This window comes from Zonotrichia albicollis, chromosome W (genome assembly GCF_047830755.1).
Source record: "Zonotrichia albicollis isolate bZonAlb1 chromosome W, bZonAlb1.hap1, whole genome shotgun sequence".
NCBI classification, from domain to species: Eukaryota; Metazoa; Chordata; class Aves; order Passeriformes; family Passerellidae; genus Zonotrichia; species Zonotrichia albicollis.
In genome coordinates, this window is record NC_133859.1 from 22,829,686 (window position 1) to 22,852,030 (window position 22,345).

Sequence of the window (22,345 nt, forward strand, 5' to 3'; positions counted from 1 at the left end):
GAAGCCTCATGGAAGTCCATGCAGCTACCTTTCATCACACATTGATTTAAAATGAAGAAAATAAATTCTCCTTCAGAATACCATTTTGTTCACAAAATTAAGTAGAATGGGACAACCTATATTATCCTTATGCATTTCAGGGATGCAAGATTTGCAACAAACATATCCCTTTCTACAGAACTGCATTCCTACAGGGCGGCATCCAAGGCAGCATGGGCAGAAGGTGGAGAGAGGGGATTCTCCCCTTCTATTCCGCTCTCTTGAGACCCCACCTGAAAAACTGTGTCCAGCACTGGGGTCCCAACACAAGAAAGACATGGACCTGTTGGAGCAAGCCCAGGGGAGGCCACAAAGATGCTCAGAGGGCTGGAGCTCCTCTTCTATAAAGACAGGCAGAGAGAGTTGGGGCTGTTCAAACTGGAGAAGTGAAGTATTCAAGACCTTCTAGCACCTTCCAGTACTTAAAGGGGTTCCGAGAGAGCTCAAGAAGGCCTTTTTACAAGGGCATAGAGTGATAAGAACAGGAGGAATGGTATTATGCTGAAGGAGGGTAGGTTTAGATTAGGTATTTGGAAGAAATTCTTTACCTTGAGGGTGGTGAGGGCCTGGCACAGGTTGCCCAGAGAGGTTATAGACTCCTCCCCATTTCTGGCAATGTTCAAGACCAGTCTGGATAGGGCTCCAACCAACCTGGTCTAGCAGAAGGTGTTCTTGCCCATGTGGGGGAGGTTGGAACTAGGTGATTTTTAAGGTTCTTTCCAATCCAAACCATTCTGTGATTCTATGAAATGCACTAAATTGCAAGTGCTTCCTAAAAGGTCATTATTGTGATTAAGAACTGATGGCAACAAAAATACTGCTCTGTTCTGAGTTATGAACAGATTACAGCTTGGAAAATTTGAAAAATGTCCTATCTATTTGTCTGTAAACTGCATGCTGCTTCTCCCTCCGCTTCACCCTCTATCTCTCTGGGCCTAGCTTAAAGCTAGCTACAAGACCCATTTCTGGGCAAGAGAACAGATGATGGGGATACCAGCATCATAAAGTCACCCCAGGACATCATTGCAAGCAAGGTTAATTAATACAACTGAAGTGATTTGGCATTTTTCCCCAGATGGCTTGAAAATCAACACTTTTGTTGTATTCAGTTATTTGCCACAAAGACAAAACCAGAATGACAAAAAGTAATGGCTGTTTGAAGGTTCTCCTCACACTGTCATTTCGTCTTTAAGCACATTTTATAATATATGCTCCATGAAGTTAGACAGCAGTAGATTGAAAAGGCTACTTACACTCAGTGGTATAAGAGCCATATACACAGTCTGGAAATCATAAAATGTTTTGGGTTGGTGTCCTGGTTTGAAAAGGAAGTGAGTTTTTTGGGATGCTGTGGTCAAACCAATAGGTGCTCAGATTTGAAATTGGCACCTTGTGTGGCAACTGAGGACATGAATATGCCTCTGAGAACACGGGGGGTTAAAAGCAGAGAACTCCCAGGAAAACTTTCTCTTGGGTTCTGTCTGTGAAAGAGGTCAGACCTCCCCTGCCCAGCTGCACATTGGGAGGGGGAGGGGAAGTCATGCAGCCGGGTGAGGTAGGCCAGGCCTTGGACAGAGAAGGGAGGTGAAGGCCCCTGCAGGATGGAAGTGTGGAGGAACACTGAGAGGCATCGGGCAGCCCTGCCACCGCCCCCCCCTCCAGGAGTGAGAGAGAGAGAGAGAGCTGGTGCTAGTGCTGTGCCACCTTGAAATTTGATAGCATGGCCAGCTGAGAAGGAGATGGGGGGTGGGGTGTGGTGAGAAGGTGCCTGGCAGGGCAGCCATGGGAGTTCTAGACAAGCAGAGCCTGAGATTTTTAACCCTTTTCTTGAATAATGGAAACCGTGCAAATGCTGATCCTCCTGGAGTTGAATGAGAAGAGAGATAGAGATGAGATAAGAGGAAATGGGCCACAAGAGAAGTTGAGAAGAATTTTAGGTGGGAGGGATGAGGGAGTGGCCTTTGGCTGGACTTTTCTTGTACAGCCATGGACAGAACCATTTTTCCTGTGACACAGAGACTGCATTTAGGGGGGAGGCAATGGCTTGGAGCCAAGAGAGTGCAGTGATGTTATGTGAAGGAGTATGTGAGCAGAGATGATGGGTGAGGAGGGTGGTGGTGCCCTCGATCTTCAGGGAAGAAGACCTCTCTTCTCAAGACCCCTCGGCCCCAGGGGGTGAATTTGGGAGGAACAGGTGTCCCGAAAGTGAGAGACTGTGCTTCTTTTTGGAACTGAGCAAAGCATCCTTAAAAGGGGAACCCTAGAAGCAGCTCTGGTCCATATGCAGTGGTGAGAGCACTGGGCATGGAAGGAAGATGTCACGATGGCAAATGATCTCCAGGCAGTGCCATGAGTGACATAGCAACACAAGAGGTCTCAACTGTGTTTCCAGGGGAAGCCTATGGTGCAAGATGGACTCCTCTCTTCTTGATGAACTGAGAACTGATTATCTAAAGGGTGGTGACGGACTGAGAGTTGATGATCTGAGGGGTGGATATATTGGAAATTTGGTGGGGGGAGGAGGAATGTCCTTTGGAAGGTTTTCATTCTGAGTTCTGTGTGTGTTTCTTTTTATATATAGTTGTAGGCTAATTAAGTTTTTCTTCTTTATTCCTAAGTTGGAGCCTGCTTTGCTCTAGTCCTAAACACATCTCACAGCAGACACCAGGGAGCATATATTTTCATGGGGGCACTGGCATTATGCCAGCGTGAAACCACGACAGTTGGAAAGGACCATAAAGATTATCCAGTTCCAATCCACCGCCATGGACAGAAACACCTTTCACTAGACCAGGCCGCTCAAAGCCCCATCTAACCTGGCCTTGAACACTTCCAGTGATGGGGCAGCCACAACATTGCTGGGCAACCTATGCCAGGGCCTCATCACCCTCACAGGGAAGAATTTCTTCCTAATATCCGATCTAACCCTGTTCTCTAACAGTTTAAAACCATTGTCCCTTGTTCTGTCACTACACTCACTGATAGAATCCTTCCCCATGATTCTTGTAGGCCCCCATAGTAAAAACAGTGATACTAGTATCACAGCAAAGTATGGGAAGAGTATTTGAAGGCTTTTAGGTTTTTTTAGCATTCTTGTGCCATACTTTATTGAGTACTTTTAATGATAAGCTAAAAAAGTGACTTTAGACAATGGAAATAGTTGCTTCCTGACAAAAAATTACAAAATAGCATAGGAACATTATTCAGAACTGGTTTGCATACTCTGTAACAGTGTTGTGTTAGTCTTGCTATGTCAAACCATCAAGAAAAGAACGATGCACAATGCATTAAGAAAATTTGTTCAGCAGTAAAAGATGTCTATCTGAAAACAACAGTATGCAAACAATCTTATTTCTTTAGCAACAAGCTGAGTTTCTGTGTTAGAACTTCATATTATCAACACCTTTCAAGTAATCTCATTATGCATTGTAAAATAAAAAGTCAAGACTTCTATTAAAAAAGATCTTAGGCACTACATGCCTGGCTAAATATGCTATATGAATATACAAGTGCAATCTAATAACTGAAATCTATTAGGTCAGTCTACTTCTGATATATCCTGTTGTCATGTTCTCAGACAAAAGAAGGAGAAAAAAAAAACCCACAGAGAAATACATATCTGCTTCTGATCACCTGGAAGTACATGTTCAAAAAACCCACTGAAATTGAAATTCAACCATCCCTGTTCCTCCAGGAACTTGGCAAAACAGTTAATATTAAACCTGTCTAGTTTAAAAGCATTACACTGGCCAAGACCTTGTCTTAGAATCACTACCAAATTATTAATATTCTTAACTACTTTAAATTTAATTCTCCATAAGCATAAAAACCCTGTCATGTGGAGGGTTTTTCATGAAACATACCAGTTTCTTTCTTTTTAAGAATTCCTTCACTTAGAGCAGCCGCTATTAGAAGCATTCAACTTGGAGGTACTCAAGTTTCAAAACGGCAAAACCAGACTCATTTGAATGAAAAATAGTCAGTTCTCAGATATTACACTGTCACATAATATGTATGTATACAGAACTGGGCAAATCAGTAACAGTACACAATAGTCCCAGAACTGCGGAGGAAGGGAAGTCTGATCTTCAGAAAAAATTCACTGCTGCTGTCTTTTGTAGAGAAGATGCCTAGTAATAGTTTCCCCCCCCAAAAAAGGGATACAACAAGAATACAATCTTGGATCTTCTGGTTGCTGACATAATTTCTACCTGCAAAGTCCAGAAGTTCCTTACTGATTTGTTTGCTGACAACCCCAAGTTGTGTGGTGTGGTCGACATGCTGGAGGAAAGGAATTGCATCCAGAGGGACCTGTACAGGCTCAAGAGGTGGCTCTGTGCAAACCTCATAAAGTTCAACAAGGTCAAGTGCAAGGTCCTGCACCTGGTCAAGGCAATCCCAAGCACAAGTACAGGTGGGGAAGAGAATGCATTGGGAGCAGCCCTGTTGAGAAGGACTTGGGGGTGGTGATTGATGGGAAGCTCAACATGAATCAGCAATCTGCACTCGCAGCCCAGAAACCAACTGTGTCCTAGGCTGCATCCAAAGCAGTGTGGCCAGCAGGTCAAGGGGGGGGGTGTGAGGATTCTCCTCCTCCACTCTTGTGAACATAAGGAGGATGTGGAGCTGCTGGAGTAAGTCCAGCAGAGGCCACGAAGATGCTCAGAGGGCCTGAAGCACCTCTGCCATGAAGACAGACTGAGAGAGTTGGGAGTGTTCAGTCTGTTTCCAGTTCAGAAACCTGTTCAGAAAAGAAGGCAGATTGCAGAGCACCTTCCAGTAATGGAAGAGGGGTTGGAACTAGATGATCTTTAAGGTTCCTTCCAACCCAAATCATTCTAGGATTCTATGATTGCAGGAGGGTAAAGAGTCAGAGAAGTTATCACTTGTTGACAATATAATCTTCAAAGCTTTATTCTCTCTCTCTCCAAAAAATAACAACCCCAAACCAGACCAAACAAAAGAAAAAAAAACTACCTCAAGTACCAACAATGCCTACTTGTCCTGTGTTAGATGAGAAGATATGTGCCAGGCTTGGTGTCATGGAATTCCAGACAACACTAGAAAAATACTGCAAGTCACCTCAATTTTATGCCTCTCTAATGCCTTTGTCCAGAAGCACAAAAAAAAAAAAAAAACCAAACCTGCTTCATATTGTCTGGACTTGGCACTTATGGAATTTGACACTGGATTATGACCCATTTGTTCTTATATGTGCATGAGAAATATTCTGATCTTTGTTCTATTTCCAGTCTAGTAAGTAGTGTATATAAAGGCTATCTAGAAACTGCCACTGTTTCCCAGGAACATAGAAATTACAACTCAGTTGAGCAAACAAGTACCAGTTGATTGGTCTTCTGGTAGGCAAGTCTGTACTAATCTAGAATAATCAAGGAACTATCCAAGGACACCCACCGATAAAACTGAATGCAATGGCAGGCAGTTTTGTTAGTAGCTCAAAGAGCATCTCAGATATTTAAAATTACATTCCTTATCCTTGCTTCAGCAAAAGAGCCAAAAAGGTGACAGCTTCACTGTGTAAACTGTAACAATATCAGCACCAGAAGGAAGATTTTTAACATGATCTCACTTGTGGTCAGGCAATGCCTGGCTGCTCCATGGCATAGCTGATCTTGGCCATTTCAGGATCAATTAACTCAAAGAAGAATGAAGAACTGCCATATGCACTGTCAAATACAATGTCATGTTGGCAATTAGCTAAAAAGAAACTTTTGCAACTTCAGTCTTGAAGGAAAACAAAGAGTAGGCAAGCACAAATGGAAAACACAAGCGCAAAAGTAACACGCTCATTCTGATGTATGCTTTTAATTTGCTATTATTTTTGCAATTCCAAACATGCTTCAGCATACAATCAGAGAAATAAGACTCACCTCAACTATACTAATCATATGAGGAAGCAGGCGATCCATTCGAACTTCTAGCAACATTACCAGAGCACGACAAACATTTTTGCGTACTTCAGGCTCCTCATCACCAGCCAGTGCAAAAAGATTCTGTTGGAAAGTAATACCAGTAGAAAAGCCTCAATTCATCTAGTTCAACTTGTATTAAAATTTACATTATTGGCAAACTAAAGTATGCAAACATGTACTTCTGTACCATCCCATCCCTCACCTCAGAAAACTGTATTATTTCCTAAAGACATATGGTCTAGCAAATGAACTCTTCAGACTTTCAATGTGTATTGTTACCCAGTGTTTTGGTCATGTGTACATTAGACACAAGAACAGTAATCTCTAATTTTTTTTTCCTTAAACATTAATTCTGAAGATAGAAAATGCCTTCAGAACATAACAGCAGCAAATAAAATACACCCTGGATAAGCCAAAATCTCATCCTTCTAATCCACATTCAGTAGTAGTATTCAGAGAGACCCATAATCTACTCAGTGACATGATGGTCCCTGTACCGAACTCTCCGTCACACGTGACAGACTGCTGCCAGTACCTCTATGCAAGAAGAGTTTCCTGTATTTATTAAAAGAAAGCATTTTCAAAACACTATTTCCTTGGGCTGGGAGAGTGCTTAGACTAATTTAAGCATAAGCATGCAGAATGACTTTAAACCCATGGGGATTGAAGCTAGGAATGAGAAGTTATCAATGTGGAGTTTAGGGGTAGTGGAGGTTGTAAAACATCATTTAAAGCTCTTGATAAATTAGATATGTTATTTGACTTACCCCTCCAAGCAAAAATGCACTCACCTCAATAAAAGAATCTATGTGCAACATAAGAGCTTGAGTTCTGCTGATAATAAATTGATTGACACATGCGACAGCGTGAGACCTACAAATTGAACAGTTAAAATATATAAATTTTTAATGTCTTAAACATTTTCTAAACTGTACAAAGGCATCACAGACGTTAGGAAGTAAATAACACCATGTCTTGGGTTGCAAATGCAAGATGTGGCTGGGGGGTGTGTGTTCTACTGCCATCTGTTAGAGGTGGGGCAGTTATGGTCTGTTAATAACTCCTCCTGTTAAAACCAGGTGGAGCAGTTTTCTTTATCTCTTCAACAATCAATCCTCCCTCTGGGGAGATATCTTCTGTTAATGAGCCATTGAGTCTCACTGCATAACTGATAAAATTACATCATCCCATTATGAGGGAGGAGCCAAGCATTCCTACCTGGATTTAATTGAAGATCTGGAACAATGCCATAGGCAGCCTTTTCTCACTGGATTCCCAAAGGAAGGTCAGGCCCATCTATACTACCACTGGACTACATCCTTTCTACAGGCTCACTGTTTCAACAGAACTGCATCTATCACTCCAGGAGGACTGCAGCTACTATTTAATTGGACTGCTACCAACACCCTGACCAGCAGGGTGTCAGGTTGTATTCTGACTCTGTCAGTGTTGTTTTGTATTACTGCATTTTTATTTTTATATTTTCCTAATAAAGAACTGTTATTTCTACTCCCATATCTTTGTCTGAGAGCCCCTTAATTTCAAAATTATAATAATTTGGATGGAGGGGGTTTGCATTTTCCATTTCAAGAGAGGTTCCTGCCTTCCTTGGCAGACCCTGTCTTTTCAAATCAAGACACACTGTCCAAGCATATTCTAGAGGCAGGGAGGATTAAATCTGAACATCTATATTGTTACCAATAAAAATTAGTAAACCACATTTTTAAATACTACCATATACTCCAATATATCTAATAGATAATTTTAAATAAGGTATTCAGTAAATAAGAACCATAGCATGATGACTACCTGGCACATTTGTTCCAAATAGTATGTAAGGATGGTCTTTTTCAGTATATTATGATTATCAATTTTCTCTGATATTGTTGCCAGATGAAGACTCATTTGCACCTGGTGAGTGTCCTGGGGTGACGTTATGATGCTTGTATCCCCATTCATATGTTCTGTGCCTTTAAGACTGGCTCTGAAGAGTGGAAGTTTTGTTTGGGTTTCTCTTATCAGGGACACAGAGACGGGCAGTACATAGGGCTGCTTTCACTTTTTGCTTTTGGCTTTCTGCTTTGCTCTCTCTCTCTGCTCTCGCTTCTGCTTGCTTTTGCTTCTGCTTATTAACTAGTTTAGCTAAACAGTCCAAATTTCTTCCTGGACTGTTTCTCCTCTCCTGTTTCTGTGACCATCTCGAACCTGCTCCGGACTGGGACCTGGGAACACCGAGGGTTTGCACCGTTTGGCCTGCAGCAGCTGCCCTAGCGACGGAGGGACTAACAGAGCAACCACCCCCGAAAGAGACTTTCTGATTTTGTCATCTTTTTCAGAGCGGTGTAATCCGGTATTGTTCATTTTGTGTGCTGGGGGGTGCTGTGCCTGTTAAATAAACAGGTTCTTTCCACTTCTCTCTGAGGAATTCTTCCTGAACCGGTTGTGGGGAGGGGCCGTGTGGGTTTGCTTTCTGGAGGGGCCCTCCTTTGGAGATTCTCTACCAAATTTGCCCTAAACCAGAACAGTGAGCTAACACAATACTTATTCTTCAAGGACCACTAGCCTACAGAACCACACAATGTTTTCTGTAGGAAGAACTGGAAATCAGCCAGCCCAGTTATGCCAACTTTTACCAGTTAAACAGGAGGTCAGGTATGACTTTGGGGTTGCCAACCACCAGGGACCACCAAAAAGAACCTCAGGACAGAAAAACACATGTGTAAAAGGGAGGGAAAATATGTTAATTACTTTGGGGAAATTATTATAATACGCATGTTTCTTCTGGGAAAGCCTATGTATATGTGTGTCAAATACAGCATATAAACAGGAGCTGTTTCTGTACTCAGGATGCACAATATTTCGGAGGAGCTATCCCCCTGGGCATTCGGCTAAATAAAGAATGCCTGCTTCATAACGCTACATTAGTGTGAAGGAGTTTTATTTTCACTGATCTTTGGTAACAATGTTAACAATTCCATGCAAGTTAACCTAGTGAAATTTTAGCATGCCTTTCTGTTGTAGTGTTTTTATACTTTGTAATAGTTTTGTTTTTGTATCCCCATATTTTTCCCAAATGGTTTACCCCAGATTGTACCACCCTCCCTCTACCTGTGTAATCCCTTTCCTTTGCTGAGATCATCCCCAAATCCCCACCCTGGCTCTCTGTCAATCACTCAGCATCCCATCCCCTCTATCTAGAAGTTTTGGTCCAGGACAGTCGAGTGATTAACCAGAGGCTAGGAGTCAACCCCCCAAGTGTTACCCCATACGCTGTCCTAAATGTCTATCCCCCAGTATCCATCCCTTAGGGTCACTTATTGGTTAGTAAAATGTTATCTACTTTCGGTTTCCACCTCCATTTAAATGTAACCTTGGCACCTCTCCCGGGGCTCTCAGCAGGAGGCCCCCTGAGGTGTAGGGGCTCCTCTGGAGCTCCTAGAATAAAACCTTGGATTAACCCCTGCTAAGTCAGCCCTTATATCTTCTACCAATGTCTCTGGTGTCTCCTCTGCTGCAATGGCGACTAGCCTAGCTGCCTTCAGTACCCTCGGGGCACAAGAGTGTGTCTCCACTGTCGGCCGTGTTGGGGTTGCCCCCCCAGTGTCTGCTGACTCGGGACTGGCCGGGGTTCCTGAGAGGCTCCCAGAGAGACAGAGACAGCCTTCTTCATTGCTAAGTATCCAACTTTGCAAGATTTTTCCCATTTAATGAGACCAATATGCATCAGTAATATAGTTATAACTTAGAACAAATACACACTTGCATTAGGATACATAATAAAACAATTGTGGTAGAAACAAACCATAAGTGAAGAGCTGGTTCTTTATTCCATTCCATGCAAAGCCATTGCTTACAAGTCTTTTTCATTCTCAGAGACTCAAAAGCCAAATTATATAAGTAGAGGCACAGTATAAAGCTACCTTTAAAAGCCTCTGAAGATCCATTCATGTATTTTTACTAATCTAACTCCAAACATCTAGTCTCTTCAGACATTTCTTGGAAGAGAGTCTCATAAACAGGGTTCAAAAGTTCTCTCTTCACAGATTTAAATACTGATAATATCTAAATACTATTAAGTACTAATAGTATTTTACTGACACAATTAATATTCTTCATACTTCTGTACTATGCACTGAAACCAGGCAACAGGTCGGCAGATGATCTGCTTTAAAGTTGAAACTGGTTTACCTATTTCAAAGCAAAAGCTTATCTTCCTATAAGTGCCAGTTCATGCTTTGTTATATATTTTTCTTAGTGTGCATCTATTTTAGGGGAGTTTCTAAATCTTATTAAATCCCATCAAGATTTATTCCTAGTTATACGCTTCCTTTTACTCTTCACCATTTATGCTAGTGCTGACAATAACTGAGCCCTCCAAGTTGTAGAATCTTTTGATATAATTTTCAAAGAGGAGTCCAAAAACACATTTCAGAGAATCACTCAGAATGATTGAGGTTGGAAGGGATCTCTGTAGATCATTTGCTCAAGTAGGGCCACCAACAGCTGGTTGCACAGGACCACATCACAACAGTGTGAGAGACTGGAAGGATTGCTGTCTTGAAACATTTCAGGTGCATGTGTGGGGGAAGGGGCAGGTTGGGCCTTGCTCTGGTGAGGCAAGGCTCTGTTCCGCACACCTCACACCCCCTGGGGCCTGTATCCCAGCCCCTGCAGGGGCCACCAATCACTGACACACTGGAGGCAATGCTCCACACCCTGCCCCTGGAGCCCCAATCTAGCCCCAGAGTGTAGCCACATCTCTCTTCACAGAGAAAAGCAAGGCACAATTCTTCCCTGGAATATTTCTGGGTTTCACATTCTCTGAACGTCAGAGAATGATCAAAACAATTCCTGTCTTATTTGCTGTGCCTGTGTTGTGCCAAAGTAGAATGCAATATGGAGATTGTTTACCCAAAGTGATGGTGTTTTGTTTCCTTGGCCTATCAGGGCCAAGTGTGTGTGTGTCAGGACTGTCAGCTGACAGTCATGAGGTTCTGTGCAGTTGTGTGCAGAGTTGAGTGCTTGGCAGATTCAGTTTAGATGTAATGTAATATAGATGTAATATAGTATAGAATAATATAGTATAATAAAGCAATTAATTAGCCTCCTGATAAGATGAAGTCCTCCTCATCATTCCTCCCTGCCACAGGGGTCAGCCTGTTTTGATACCATAGTGGTAAGATGACTGGAAGTCCCACCTGGGGGAAGGACCCAGGAAAGCCAAAGGGTATTTAACCAAGGACATGCGGTGAGCATGTTTTGATCCTACTTGGAATTTCTATCAGCTAAACATTGTGGAACCAGGAGTGGTAGCTATATTTGTTCTTTTCTATATCTTTTTTTTGTCTCTCTCCTTCTTCTAATTCCCTCTTCTTGGAGTTTTGAGTAATTTAAAGTTGGATAGGCTAAGTTAATGCTTTGAGAAGTGTTTTATGTTGACTGAATGCTGCTCTAAACTTTTGCCAAAATTCTCTGATTTTACAAAGTTGACAGTAATTTTTTTGTTGTTGTTTTGACCCCTTGTTAATATCTTGTCAGTATTTCTCCAGTGTGTCAAACTCAGAGTACATGAACAACCATAAGCCCTTTTAAGAGTCTCATGAGAGCAAGTTTTCTGAGGCCTTACAGATGGCTTTTGAATATCTCCAATGATGGGGACTCTACCACCTCTCTGGGTAACCTGTACCAGTTCTTGGTCACCCTCACAGTAAAAAAAGTGCTTCCCACTATTCAGAGGGAACTTCCTGTGTCTCAGTCTGTGCCCACTGCCACGTCCTGTCACTGGACACAACTGAAAAGAACCTGGCTCTGTCTTCTTTGCACCCTCCCTTTGGGTATTTATATACAGGGATGATGTCACCCCTGAACCTCCTTTTCTCCAGGCTAAACAGTCCCAGCTTTCTCAGTCTTTCCTCATAGGAGAGATGCTCCAGTCCCTTTATCATCATTGCGGCCCTTTACTAGATCCATGTCTCTCTTGTACTGGGGAACCCAGAACTGGGCACAGTACTTCAGGTGTGGCCTCATCTGGAGGGCGAGGGGAAGGATCACCTCCCATGCTGGCAACACTCCAGCCCAGGATGAGATTCAGCTTCTTTGTGGCAAGGGCACATCGCTGACTCATTTCATGGTGTCATGGTTTGACATGAGAGACATTTATGGAAGTGATGTAAAGCTTCCAACCACTAAAAAGCTGGACATGCCTCTGTGAAAAAAAAAAAAGTGCTAAAGATGAAAGAAACCCAGGAACGACTTCTTTTGCTTCCGGCCTGGGGACAGGTAACAGGGCCCGCCGCCCCTCCCTCCCCACCCGCAGGGGGCCGGGCCCCTCTCGGGGTGAGGGGGGGGGGGCGGTCCAGGGTACTCCGAGCCCCTTCTGGCCTGGCCAGGCCGGGCCCCAGCAGCTGCCAGGCAGGAAGCGGGGCGAGGCTGCGGAGCCCTGGCTGGAGCAGGGTGGCCTTGGCTGTTAAGATCTTGCTGTCAGGCCCCCTCCCCCCAGCACAGCTGAGACCAGAGGCAGCCCTGCAGCTGGAATTGAACTCAGAGAAAACCAAAGACCAACCATGAAGCCGATCCTGACACAGCTGCAGCTCCTGCCACCCGTTACTGGCAGGTCAGATGATCATTTGCAGGGCCCAGGCTGTTAACCCTTTCAGTGCTTCAATCCTCCCTCAAGTGAGAGAAAGGAAAAAGATGCAAGCATGTAAAGGAACAACATGAAGACATCGAGGTCAGTGAAAAAGAAGTCAAGTCCCAGATGGGAGGGATGAGGAGATGCCTTGATTTTGGGGTTGAAATCCTCTTGTAAGCTATGCAGAAAGGACTCTTTTTCCTTATAATGCAGGAAACTATGGGGAGATGAAGGGTTCAGTTTGATATTGAGCAAAGGCCTCCATGTTAAAGTAAACAGATGTAAAAATAGCTGTGATCCCATGAGAAGTTTGAACAGAGAAAGAGAGTAGAGTAGTCCTGTGTCCCCAGGAGAAGATGATCTCTGTTCCCAGGGATTAAGATGATTTTAGAAATACATAATGAGAACTTTTGCCTTTGAACAGCTCATCTTTAAAACAGTACCCCATAAGTTGACATGGCCCATCGACAAGCTGTGAGAAGGCTTGTGGAAAATGGGAGGGACTTCATGACTGCAGATTTCCCAGGGTGGTTGCTAGTCATGGAAATTGAGAGCCACGAGAGGACTGTTTTTTCCTCTTGTGGAGAAGTCTCCATAACATTAACAAGAGGGACTTCTCTCCCTAAGTGAACTAAAGAAAGACTATTTTAGAGGTGGCAAACTGATTGGAAATTTTAGGTTTTGTTTCTTTACATTGTCAGTGGGAAGAAAAGGTTGTGGGGAGAGGAGAAGTGTTCTGAAGGGTTTGTTTTGATTCCTACTACGTTTTTTTTCTTTTAGTTACTGTTAATAAAATTTTCTTTATACCCTCTTAAAGTTTTGAGCCTGCTTTGCCTTTCTCCTAATCCTATCTCACAGCAGGAAGTGAGTGCACTGGTGATTGGCCAGCACCGAAACCTGCCACACTCTCTGGTGCATTGAGCCAAGAAATCTTAAAATTGGGGAAATCTTAAATTGGTGAACCAAAACCCCTACACAGGGTAAAAGCTACTGTTCTTGTTGATAAATATTAGCAATAACAAATTAATTTTGGAATTTGTTCCTTTACTTCTGTTACTTTGGAGACATTAATGCTGTATTAAAGTAAAAGGATGTTGAACTGATTTAATTTGATATATCTGAAATATAAAGAGCTTTATAAGTTTTCGTGGAGTTAAAGCAGAAAAATACTTTTCTGCAAGAACTCAGAAACCATTTATCAGCAAATGATTTTTTATTCTTTCATTGCTGGAGTCATAACAAAACAAATGCAAGATAGTTCTTTCTAATCAGAATTTGAAATTTTAACCACAGCATTGAAACTTTCATAATAATATGCAAATTCTTAAAAAATAATTTGATTTTCAAAGTCAGACAGATTTTTGATTTGGAAGATGTATAAAGAGGTGAGGCTGATCTAATAACTGAACAGATAAGCATGGAAATGACCAATGCATGAAATTGCTGTGCCTTCTTACATTTGCATATGCAGGATCATTTTAAAAACTAAGTATGTTTTAAACTGATCTACAAAATATCAACCTTGCTGCTCATGTAAATAAATTTTTAACAGATAACTTTAGTATAACTCCTAAACCTACCTTATTTTTGCACTGCTGTGTTTGAAGAACTGCAAGAATTTAGGTATCATGATATTGAGTGGTCGGTCCAATACATCACTATCTAAAATTTCAGCAGAATCTTCGCATATCTTCTGAAGAGCACCAAATGCACCCTGTTTAGAAACAAAATCAAACAAAAAAAAAAAAAACCCCAAAAAAAAAAACAAAGCAAAAGAAATTCTGTTACTTTACATTTTGAAGAAAGCAACATTTCAGGGTTTTTACAGAACAGGTAATTTTAGCAAAAGACCGCAGTAAATGTAGCTCATTAACTAAGTAAATGTAGCTAAATAAATATGGAGTTAAATTAAAATAGCCTTAAGGACTTTTTATTTAAGCACTTTATATTGTCATCTGTAAGATCTCAAGCTGGATGAGTCTATAATAACTAAGTGGTAATTTTAATTTTAACATTCATTTATTTAATCATATTTTTTAAAATGCTTAAAAGCAAGATTTTTTTAAAAATCAGACAAGATTTTTCTCCTCATAGCTTAAAACAGTTGAGTTGGTATTTCTTTATTTTCCTTCATGAATACTGGAAAAAAAAGATTATATATGTGCATACATACCCACACAAAGTACTATACATATATATAGTATCTATGAAGAAAGGCAAAAAATAATCAAATTTACATGATAATACATTTCAAAATAAGCCTCCTTACCTCACAGGTATTGTAATCTTCAGAATCCAACAGTCTGCAAAGCTTTGGTAAGAGGTCAGGCCAATTCTGCAATTCCCCTTTTGAAGCAATGGTTGTTATCAGAATGCCTAAGTGAATCAGAGTTATAAAGGAAATGAGATCTCGTATATCTTCACAGGTTTCACACCCTTTTTTCTCATTTTACTCTTCTCAAAGAACTAAGGAGTCAAGAATTTTCTTGTTTTATTAAGAGCTGTCAAGCATAAAAAGAGGAAGCACATTTAATTACAAAGGTTATTTGAAGGGCTTTGAAATGCAAAGGCAGGTTGCCCCTTCCTGCTATCATGAATGGCTCAGATGTGAGACATCAAGCACAAAGTAATTCCAGTTAAGGTAATAATCATGTCCAAACACTGCAGGGCAGGTTCTGCTCTAAGTTTACTAAAAACTGTACAAATCTTGACCTCCAGTAGAGTATCCATCTCAAGTCACTCCCTCTTTATTATGATACAAAGGTATGAACACTGGAAACTGTCATTCAATAAAATGATAACTCATTACTAAATTATGTGTTCATTACTTTACTGTGCTTACACAAAACATTAAGGGCACATGCTGATGTCCAGGTGTTAGAAATATAAATTACTTGTTGGTAGAATTGCCTTGGTGAGGTTTAGGGCTTGACATGCTTCACTGATCTCAGACCTAGAGGGAGGTTACCAAAGCTTGGGGAGAAGGATGTATCCCTGATAGTGGACACAAAGAATGCAGAATTTACAGGCCATAAGGATATTTGGCAGAACTCCCAAGAAAAGGAAGAAACTAATAAAGTCAGCTCAGCAACTGTGTTGAAATCAGCTCTGACTGGGTAAAAGGTAATTCTGGCAGAGGGAGATTGTGACCACTGACTCACAGACCACTGACCCAAGAAACCCACAGACCCAAAAGAAGAGGAAGATTGAGCATATGGACTAAATAGCATGAGAAGCAAGAGAACCATTAACTAATAGATGGTCGAATACTAATTAATAAAAGAACTGGGTAGCTTGTAGACAATGAACATTAATGCCACTGTTTGCTAAAAATGTATAAATAACATAAAGCTTTGATGATTGGGGAGCCAACCTTTTGTGGGTTACCACCCAGCTCCCTACTTTGTGCCTACTACAACAAAGAAATAGAAGTACCTCGTCCTCGGTGTGTGAATTGGTGCTGTGCGCAGGGCAGAAGGCCCATGTTCAGGACAAAAATTCTAAGACAGATACCTACTAACAGCTTACACACTATGGCAGATCATCCAGTGATCAGCTGTAAGGGTTGGCTGATTCAGATCCAGCAGAGAGGATGGCCGAAAGAGTCACTTCCATTTTTAACACATACAGAAATGCCAGGAAAAGCTAATTAGGTGACAGGAATGGGGAAAGCTGCTTATAAACTAGGACTGACTAGGAGTCCATTTTGCCTCAACTAATAATCTCCCAAATGAAAAGTGATGAAAAAAAACTTTCCTAAGCTTTTTCATTGAGCTCATCACCATATATCCTCTTTTTTTGAAATAAAATGTTCAAATTGTTATTAAATATACAAGAATACAGAACAATATTACACAGAAACCTCCTAAATAGATGCATTTATTTCCTGGTAAGTTTGTGAGTCCTAAACATATGCAACTGTATTTTTTGAAGTTGAATCCATATTTCAATGTTGGCATAAGGTTTCTTAAAACCTCTACCACACAGCACAAAGAATTTTCACAATGTTAGTCATTTCAGTGTTTAAAAAAAAGAAAACCTAAGTAAGGATACAACAATGTGTAGTTATAATTTCATCTCCAATCACAGTCCTAAAATAGACTCTATTGACATCTTTATCATCCTCAGTGAGGTGACTTCTGAGAATGGGATTAATCAGTTTGCTTCCATCTTGATCAAAAAGTATCAGCTTTTCTTTGGGTAACATCAGATGCTAAAGACTACAAATGCTGCATTACTTCTTCCCTGATGCTATTTTGATGTAGTTGCTCATCCTCCTCTCAGAACTCCAGAGATCTTATTTGTGATTGGCTCATGAGATTGTCAGTGCTTGAACAGCAAAAATACATATGCATCTGTGGTGATTTGGCCCTGTCTGGATGCCAGGTACCCACCAAAGCCACTCTATCACTCCCCTCCTCAACTGGACAAGGGAGAGAAAATATAACAAAAGGTTCATGAGTTAAGGATGGGGAGAGATCACCCACTGATTACCATCATAGGCAAAACAGACTCGACTTAGGGAAATGAGTTGAATGTATTAACAGTCAGAACCAGAGCAGGATAATGAAAAGTAAAACAAATCCTAAAAAACACCTTCCTCCTTCCCAGGCTTAACTTTATTCCTGATTCTCTATCTCCTTCCCCCCACAGCAGGGCAGAGAGATGGAGCATGAGGGTTATGATCAGTTCATCACATGTTTCTGCCACTGTTTCCTCCTCAGGTAAAGGAGTCCTTCCCCTTCTCCAGCATGGAGTCCCTCCTACAGGAGGCAGTCCTCCACAAACTTCTCCAGCACGAGGCCTTCCCATAGGCTTCAGCCCTTCACAAACTGCTCCAGTGTGGATCCTCCATGGGATCACAAGTCCTGCCAACAAACCTGCTCCAGCATGGGCACCCCTTCCCACAAGGCCCAGGTCCTGCCAGAAGCCTTCTCCAGCATGGGATTCCCACAGGGTCACAACCTTCTTTCAGGCATCCACATGCTCCAACATGGGCGTCCTCCATAGTCTGCAGGTAGATCTCTGCCATGGGCTGCAGGGGCACAGCTGCTTCACCATGGTCTGCACTATGTGTCAGAGACTGAAATAGTTCATGCCTCAAATGCTGATATAAAGTTTTGCCCATTATAGCAAAACTGTATGAAGAAGCCCACCCCTGCCTAAAAGATGTCTGACTGGGACTTGAGACTGAAAGTCAAACTGATGATTAGAAACCCATTCTTCAGTCATCTCAGGCCCAGGGAGAAGGAAACAAATAAACTAGGAAAAGAATGAGAGCCAAACCCAGCAGCCATGCTGAGAGTCACCTCTGGCTGAGTTTGGGGTGGGGGAGACCACAGCCCACAGAAGCCAGGTTTACACAGCCTCCCCCTGAAACGAAGAGGGGGAAGGTTTCAGGTGTGTGGGTGTAACCTCTGGTCAGAGTCAGTGAATACCCACCCTCCCTTACACAAACTGGCCCAGCTGTGGAACCCCCAACCCCACAGGCCACATCCACGGAACATTCACGTGAGAGGCAGCTGAGGGGGTGTCATAATCCATCAAAGACATCTCAAAGCACTACCCAGAGGCTTTGCGCCACAGGATTGCATATGATGCAACAAATCCAGTCTGCTGCAAGAAACTGTTCCCCCCCTCCAGGGGAAGTACCTGGACATTGCCACCTGGCCCGAGTGTATATTAACCCATTGGATTCTATGCTTTTCAGGGGGACCTTCACCCTCAAGAAGACCAGAAGAAGAGGATCAACAGGATGCCATCAGGATTTATGGAGTGGTGATACTTTCTACTTAGTCTGTCTCCACCTTACTCTTCCCCCCCACCCCCCAAGCTCCTCTTTCCCTATTTCTTTCTCTTCCCTTTTCTTTCCCTCATATTTACTATCAAATAAAATCCATACTATTGTCACTGGCATATGGTCTCATTTGCACCTTAATTTGGACTGAGGAAGACCTAAATAATTTTAATAACCAGACCCTAACACTATGGGCTGCAGGGGAATCTCAGCTCCAGTGCCTGGAGCACTTCCTCCCCCTCCTTCTGCACTGACTTTGGTGTCTGCAGAGTTGTTTCTCTTACATATTCTCACTCCGCTCTTCTCTGACTGCAATTACATCTGTGCCATAACTCTTTTCCTTCTTAAATGTTACTCCAGAGGCATTACTACCATCACTGATTGACTCAGCACTGGCCAGCAGCAGGTCCATCTTGGAGCCACTTGGCATGGGCTCTGTCAGACATGAGGGTCAAAGAAGTCACCCCTGTAACCCCACTCGCTACTAAAACATGGCCATGCAAACCCATTACAGCCTCTGAAAGAACAGCTATGCCAACTTATATGCTAACAAGGAAGTCTAGGCAGGTAGCAATATTTTTACACCTAGATAGTATGAAGAGACCAGTGAGTACTGGACCAACCTCACTATTGGAACACAAACCTACAAGGATTCAATACTTAATTATTTCACACAGCAGGGTAAAAAATACTAAATAGCAATTTGTATAATGTAAGCTTACAGTTAATCAGTTGGTACACATCTTCAGAGTTCATATATGCTTGAATAATCCTTGCCAAGACCACTTGAAGCTCAACTGTAATAGAGCTACTAATCCACAAATGTTTCCTCAAATCAAACAATAAAATGATCAAAATGAAAATGCTCAAAATAAATATGCTTAAAATACAGTCCCTCCCCCAGCTGTCACCACCATCAAATGACCCTAAAGGTGCATTCCAAACACAGCTGTAATATATTCTCCTGAGAGACCTGTCTGATGTTGTTGCCAAGCATCTCTCCATGATATTTGAAAAGTCATGGCTGTCAGGTGAAGTCCATGGAGACTGAAAAAGGGAAATATTGTACCCATCTTTAAAAAGGGTTAAAAGGAGGACCCTGGAAACTACTGACCTGTCAGTCTCACCTCTGTGCATAGGAAGATCCTGGAACAGATTTTCCTAGAAACTCTGCTAAGGCACATGAAGGAGAGGGAGGTGATTCGGAACAGCCAGCACAGCTCCAAAGGGCAAAACCTCCCTCACCAACCTGTGGCCTTCTACAATGGAGTGACTCCATCAGTGGACAAGGGAAGGGCTACGGATGTCATTTATCTGGACTTGTGTAAAGCCTTTGACACGGTCCCCCACAAGATCCTTCTTGCTAAATTGGAGAGGGATGGATAGGAATTGGTTAGACAGTCACACTGAGAGAGTATTGGTCAACAGTTCAGTCCCAATGGACATCAGTGACAAGTGGTGTCCCTCAGGGTCCATTTTGGGACCAGGGCTATTCAACACCTCTGTCAATGACATAGTAGGATTGAGTGCACCCTCACCGAGTTTGCAGATGACACCAAACTGAGTGGTGCTGTTGACACACCTGAAGGACAGGATGCCATCCAGAGGGACCTGGACTAGTCAAGAAGTCAGCTCATGAGAACCTCATGAGGTTTAAAAAGACCAAGTGCTCATGCTGAACCTGAGTCAGGGCACAGCACATCCCAGTATCAATACAGGCTGGGGGATGAACGGATTGAGAGCAGTCCTGCCTAGAAAGACTTGATGGTGCTGGTGGATGAGAGGCTGGACATGATCTGGCAATGTGCACTTGCAGCCTAGAAAGCCAATCATATCCTGTTCTGCATTCAAAGCAGCATGGCCAGCAGGTTGAGGGAGGGGATTCTGCCCCTCTGCTCTGTTAAGACCCCTCCTGGAGTACTGCATCCAGCTCTGGAAGCCACAGAACAGGAAGGACATGGGTCTGTTGGAGCGAGTCCAGAGGAGGCCACCAAGTTAATTGGAGGGATGGTGCATCTGTCCTCTGTGGAAAGGCTGGAAGACTTGGGATTGTTCAGCCTGGAGAGGACAAGGATCCAGGGTGACCTTACAGAAGCCTTACAATACCTGAAGGAAGCCTACTAGAGAGATGGAGAAAGACTATACAAGGACGTGTAGTGACAGGACAAGGGGAATGGCTTTAAACTGAAAGAGGGAAAGGTTAGATTGGAGATTAGGAAGAATTTTTTTATTGTGAGAGTGGTGAGGCCCTGGCATAGGTTGCTGAGAGAAGCTGTGGATGTCCCATCCCTGGAAGCATTCAAGGCCAGGCTGGATGGAGCATTGAGCAACCTGGTCTAGTGGAAGGTGTTTCTGCCCATGGCAGAGGGGTTGGAACCAGATGATCTTTGTGGTCTTGTCCAACCCAAACCATTCTTTAATTCTATTATATTCTTCCATTCTTTAGATATCTCCATTGTACTCCCCTGACAACTCATTTTTATACCAAAAAGGTTATTTCAATTTCTACTGTGAGTGTGAGTGTTTAGCAGAGAAACAAGGCCTGCAGAAACTGCTCTCCAAACAAGGACATTGGAAGATAAAGAAGAGACATCTGGCTCAGAAATCCAGCTACAGCCAAAACAAGGACTGAGTTTAGGAACTTGGGAAACATGGGAAGGGTTTTATGGTAATGGTCAAATTATAATATGCATGTAATAACTGTATATTACCAACACACTTGTAGAAACCAGGGGGCACATTAGGATGAGTTATCTCCTGTATCACTCCAAGTGCCTGAATAAATGATGCCATCTTTAACACTAAATTGGTGTTAGGGGGTCTTATTCAACCATTTTTGGTAATTTGGTGACACTTCAAACAATCAATTAAGCACAAACTTAAATCATTACTGTCATTAAGAAAATGGAGCATTAATAAAGTTCACAGTAAAGCAAATTCACAAAGGGATGAGACAGTAGGAAAAGCAAAGAGATGGACATTTTCCTCTAGTCCAAAGTCCTTAACCCAGATGTCTGGAGAAGGCATCCTATACAGAAAGCAAGGGATTCTAAAGGTAGATTATTTGTCCTGATTTCATCTGGGATAAGAGCTCATTTTCTTTTCAGTAGCTGACACAATGCTGTGTTTTGGATTCAGTATGAGAATAATGGTGATAATACACTCATGTTTTGGTTGTTGCTGAGCAGTGCTTATCCTGAGACAAGGGCTTTTCAGTGTCTCATGCTCTGCTAGTGAGGACCTGCACAAGAAGCTGGGAGTGAGCATAGCTGGGACAGCTGACCTAAACTGGCCAAAGGGATATCCCACACCATAGAACATCATGCCCAGTATATAAACTGGAGATGGGAGGCTTGGCCAGGAGCTGCTGATCACTGCTTGAGGACAGGCTGGGCATTATTGGTCACTGGGTGATGAGCAACTGTACTGTGCATCACTTGTTTCTTTTGGGTTCTGTTACTCTCTCTCCCTCTCCCCCCCCCCCATAATTGCAAATATTATTATCAGTAGTATTATTAGTTTAATAACAACAACAACAACAATAATAATTTGTTTAGATTATTAAATTGTTCTTATCTCAACCCATGAGATTTACCTTTTCTTTTCAATTCTCCTCCCAACTTGGGGGAAGATGGGTGTGGAGGGGGTGTGAGTGAATGGCTGCGTGGTTATAAGTTGCTAAGTGGAGTTAAACCACAACAGTCTTTTTTGGCACCCAATATAAGGCACAAAGGATTAAAATAACAGATCTTAACCAGAGCCTGTTAAAACAAATTTGTTATAAGTATTTATTCTATTAGTTAAGTAGTTGCTGATCACAATGTCTTTTCATTTGCTCTTAGAGTTCCTGGGCTTTTACTCATGGGCACATTTGACCCTGGCTGGATGCCAGGCACCCATGACAGCTGCTTGCTCACCCCCCACTGCAGCTGTACAGAGAGGAGA

The 22,345-nt window shown here is 42.4% G+C and overlaps 1 protein-coding gene across 7 annotated transcripts in view; it reads right to left on the reverse strand.

The window, feature by feature from the left end:
• The window catches only part of LOC141726970 (transportin-1-like), a 183,391-nt gene that overhangs the window by 85,220 nt on the left and 75,826 nt on the right, over window positions 1-22,345 (reverse strand). For all 7 annotated transcript variants that reach the window (XR_012577926.1, XR_012577928.1, XR_012577927.1 and 4 more), the window contains 4 exons: window positions 14,873-14,979; window positions 14,184-14,317; window positions 6,764-6,845; window positions 5,931-6,053 (listed from right to left, as the gene is read on the reverse strand). Coding sequence is in view for 4 of the 7 variants with exons in the window: in XM_074532124.1 (XP_074388225.1) it covers window positions 5,931-6,053; window positions 6,764-6,845; window positions 14,184-14,317; window positions 14,873-14,979 (446 nt within the window). In the remaining 3 variants the exon portion in view is untranslated. The remainder of the gene's footprint in view (window positions 1-5,930; window positions 6,054-6,763; window positions 6,846-14,183; window positions 14,318-14,872; window positions 14,980-22,345) is intronic.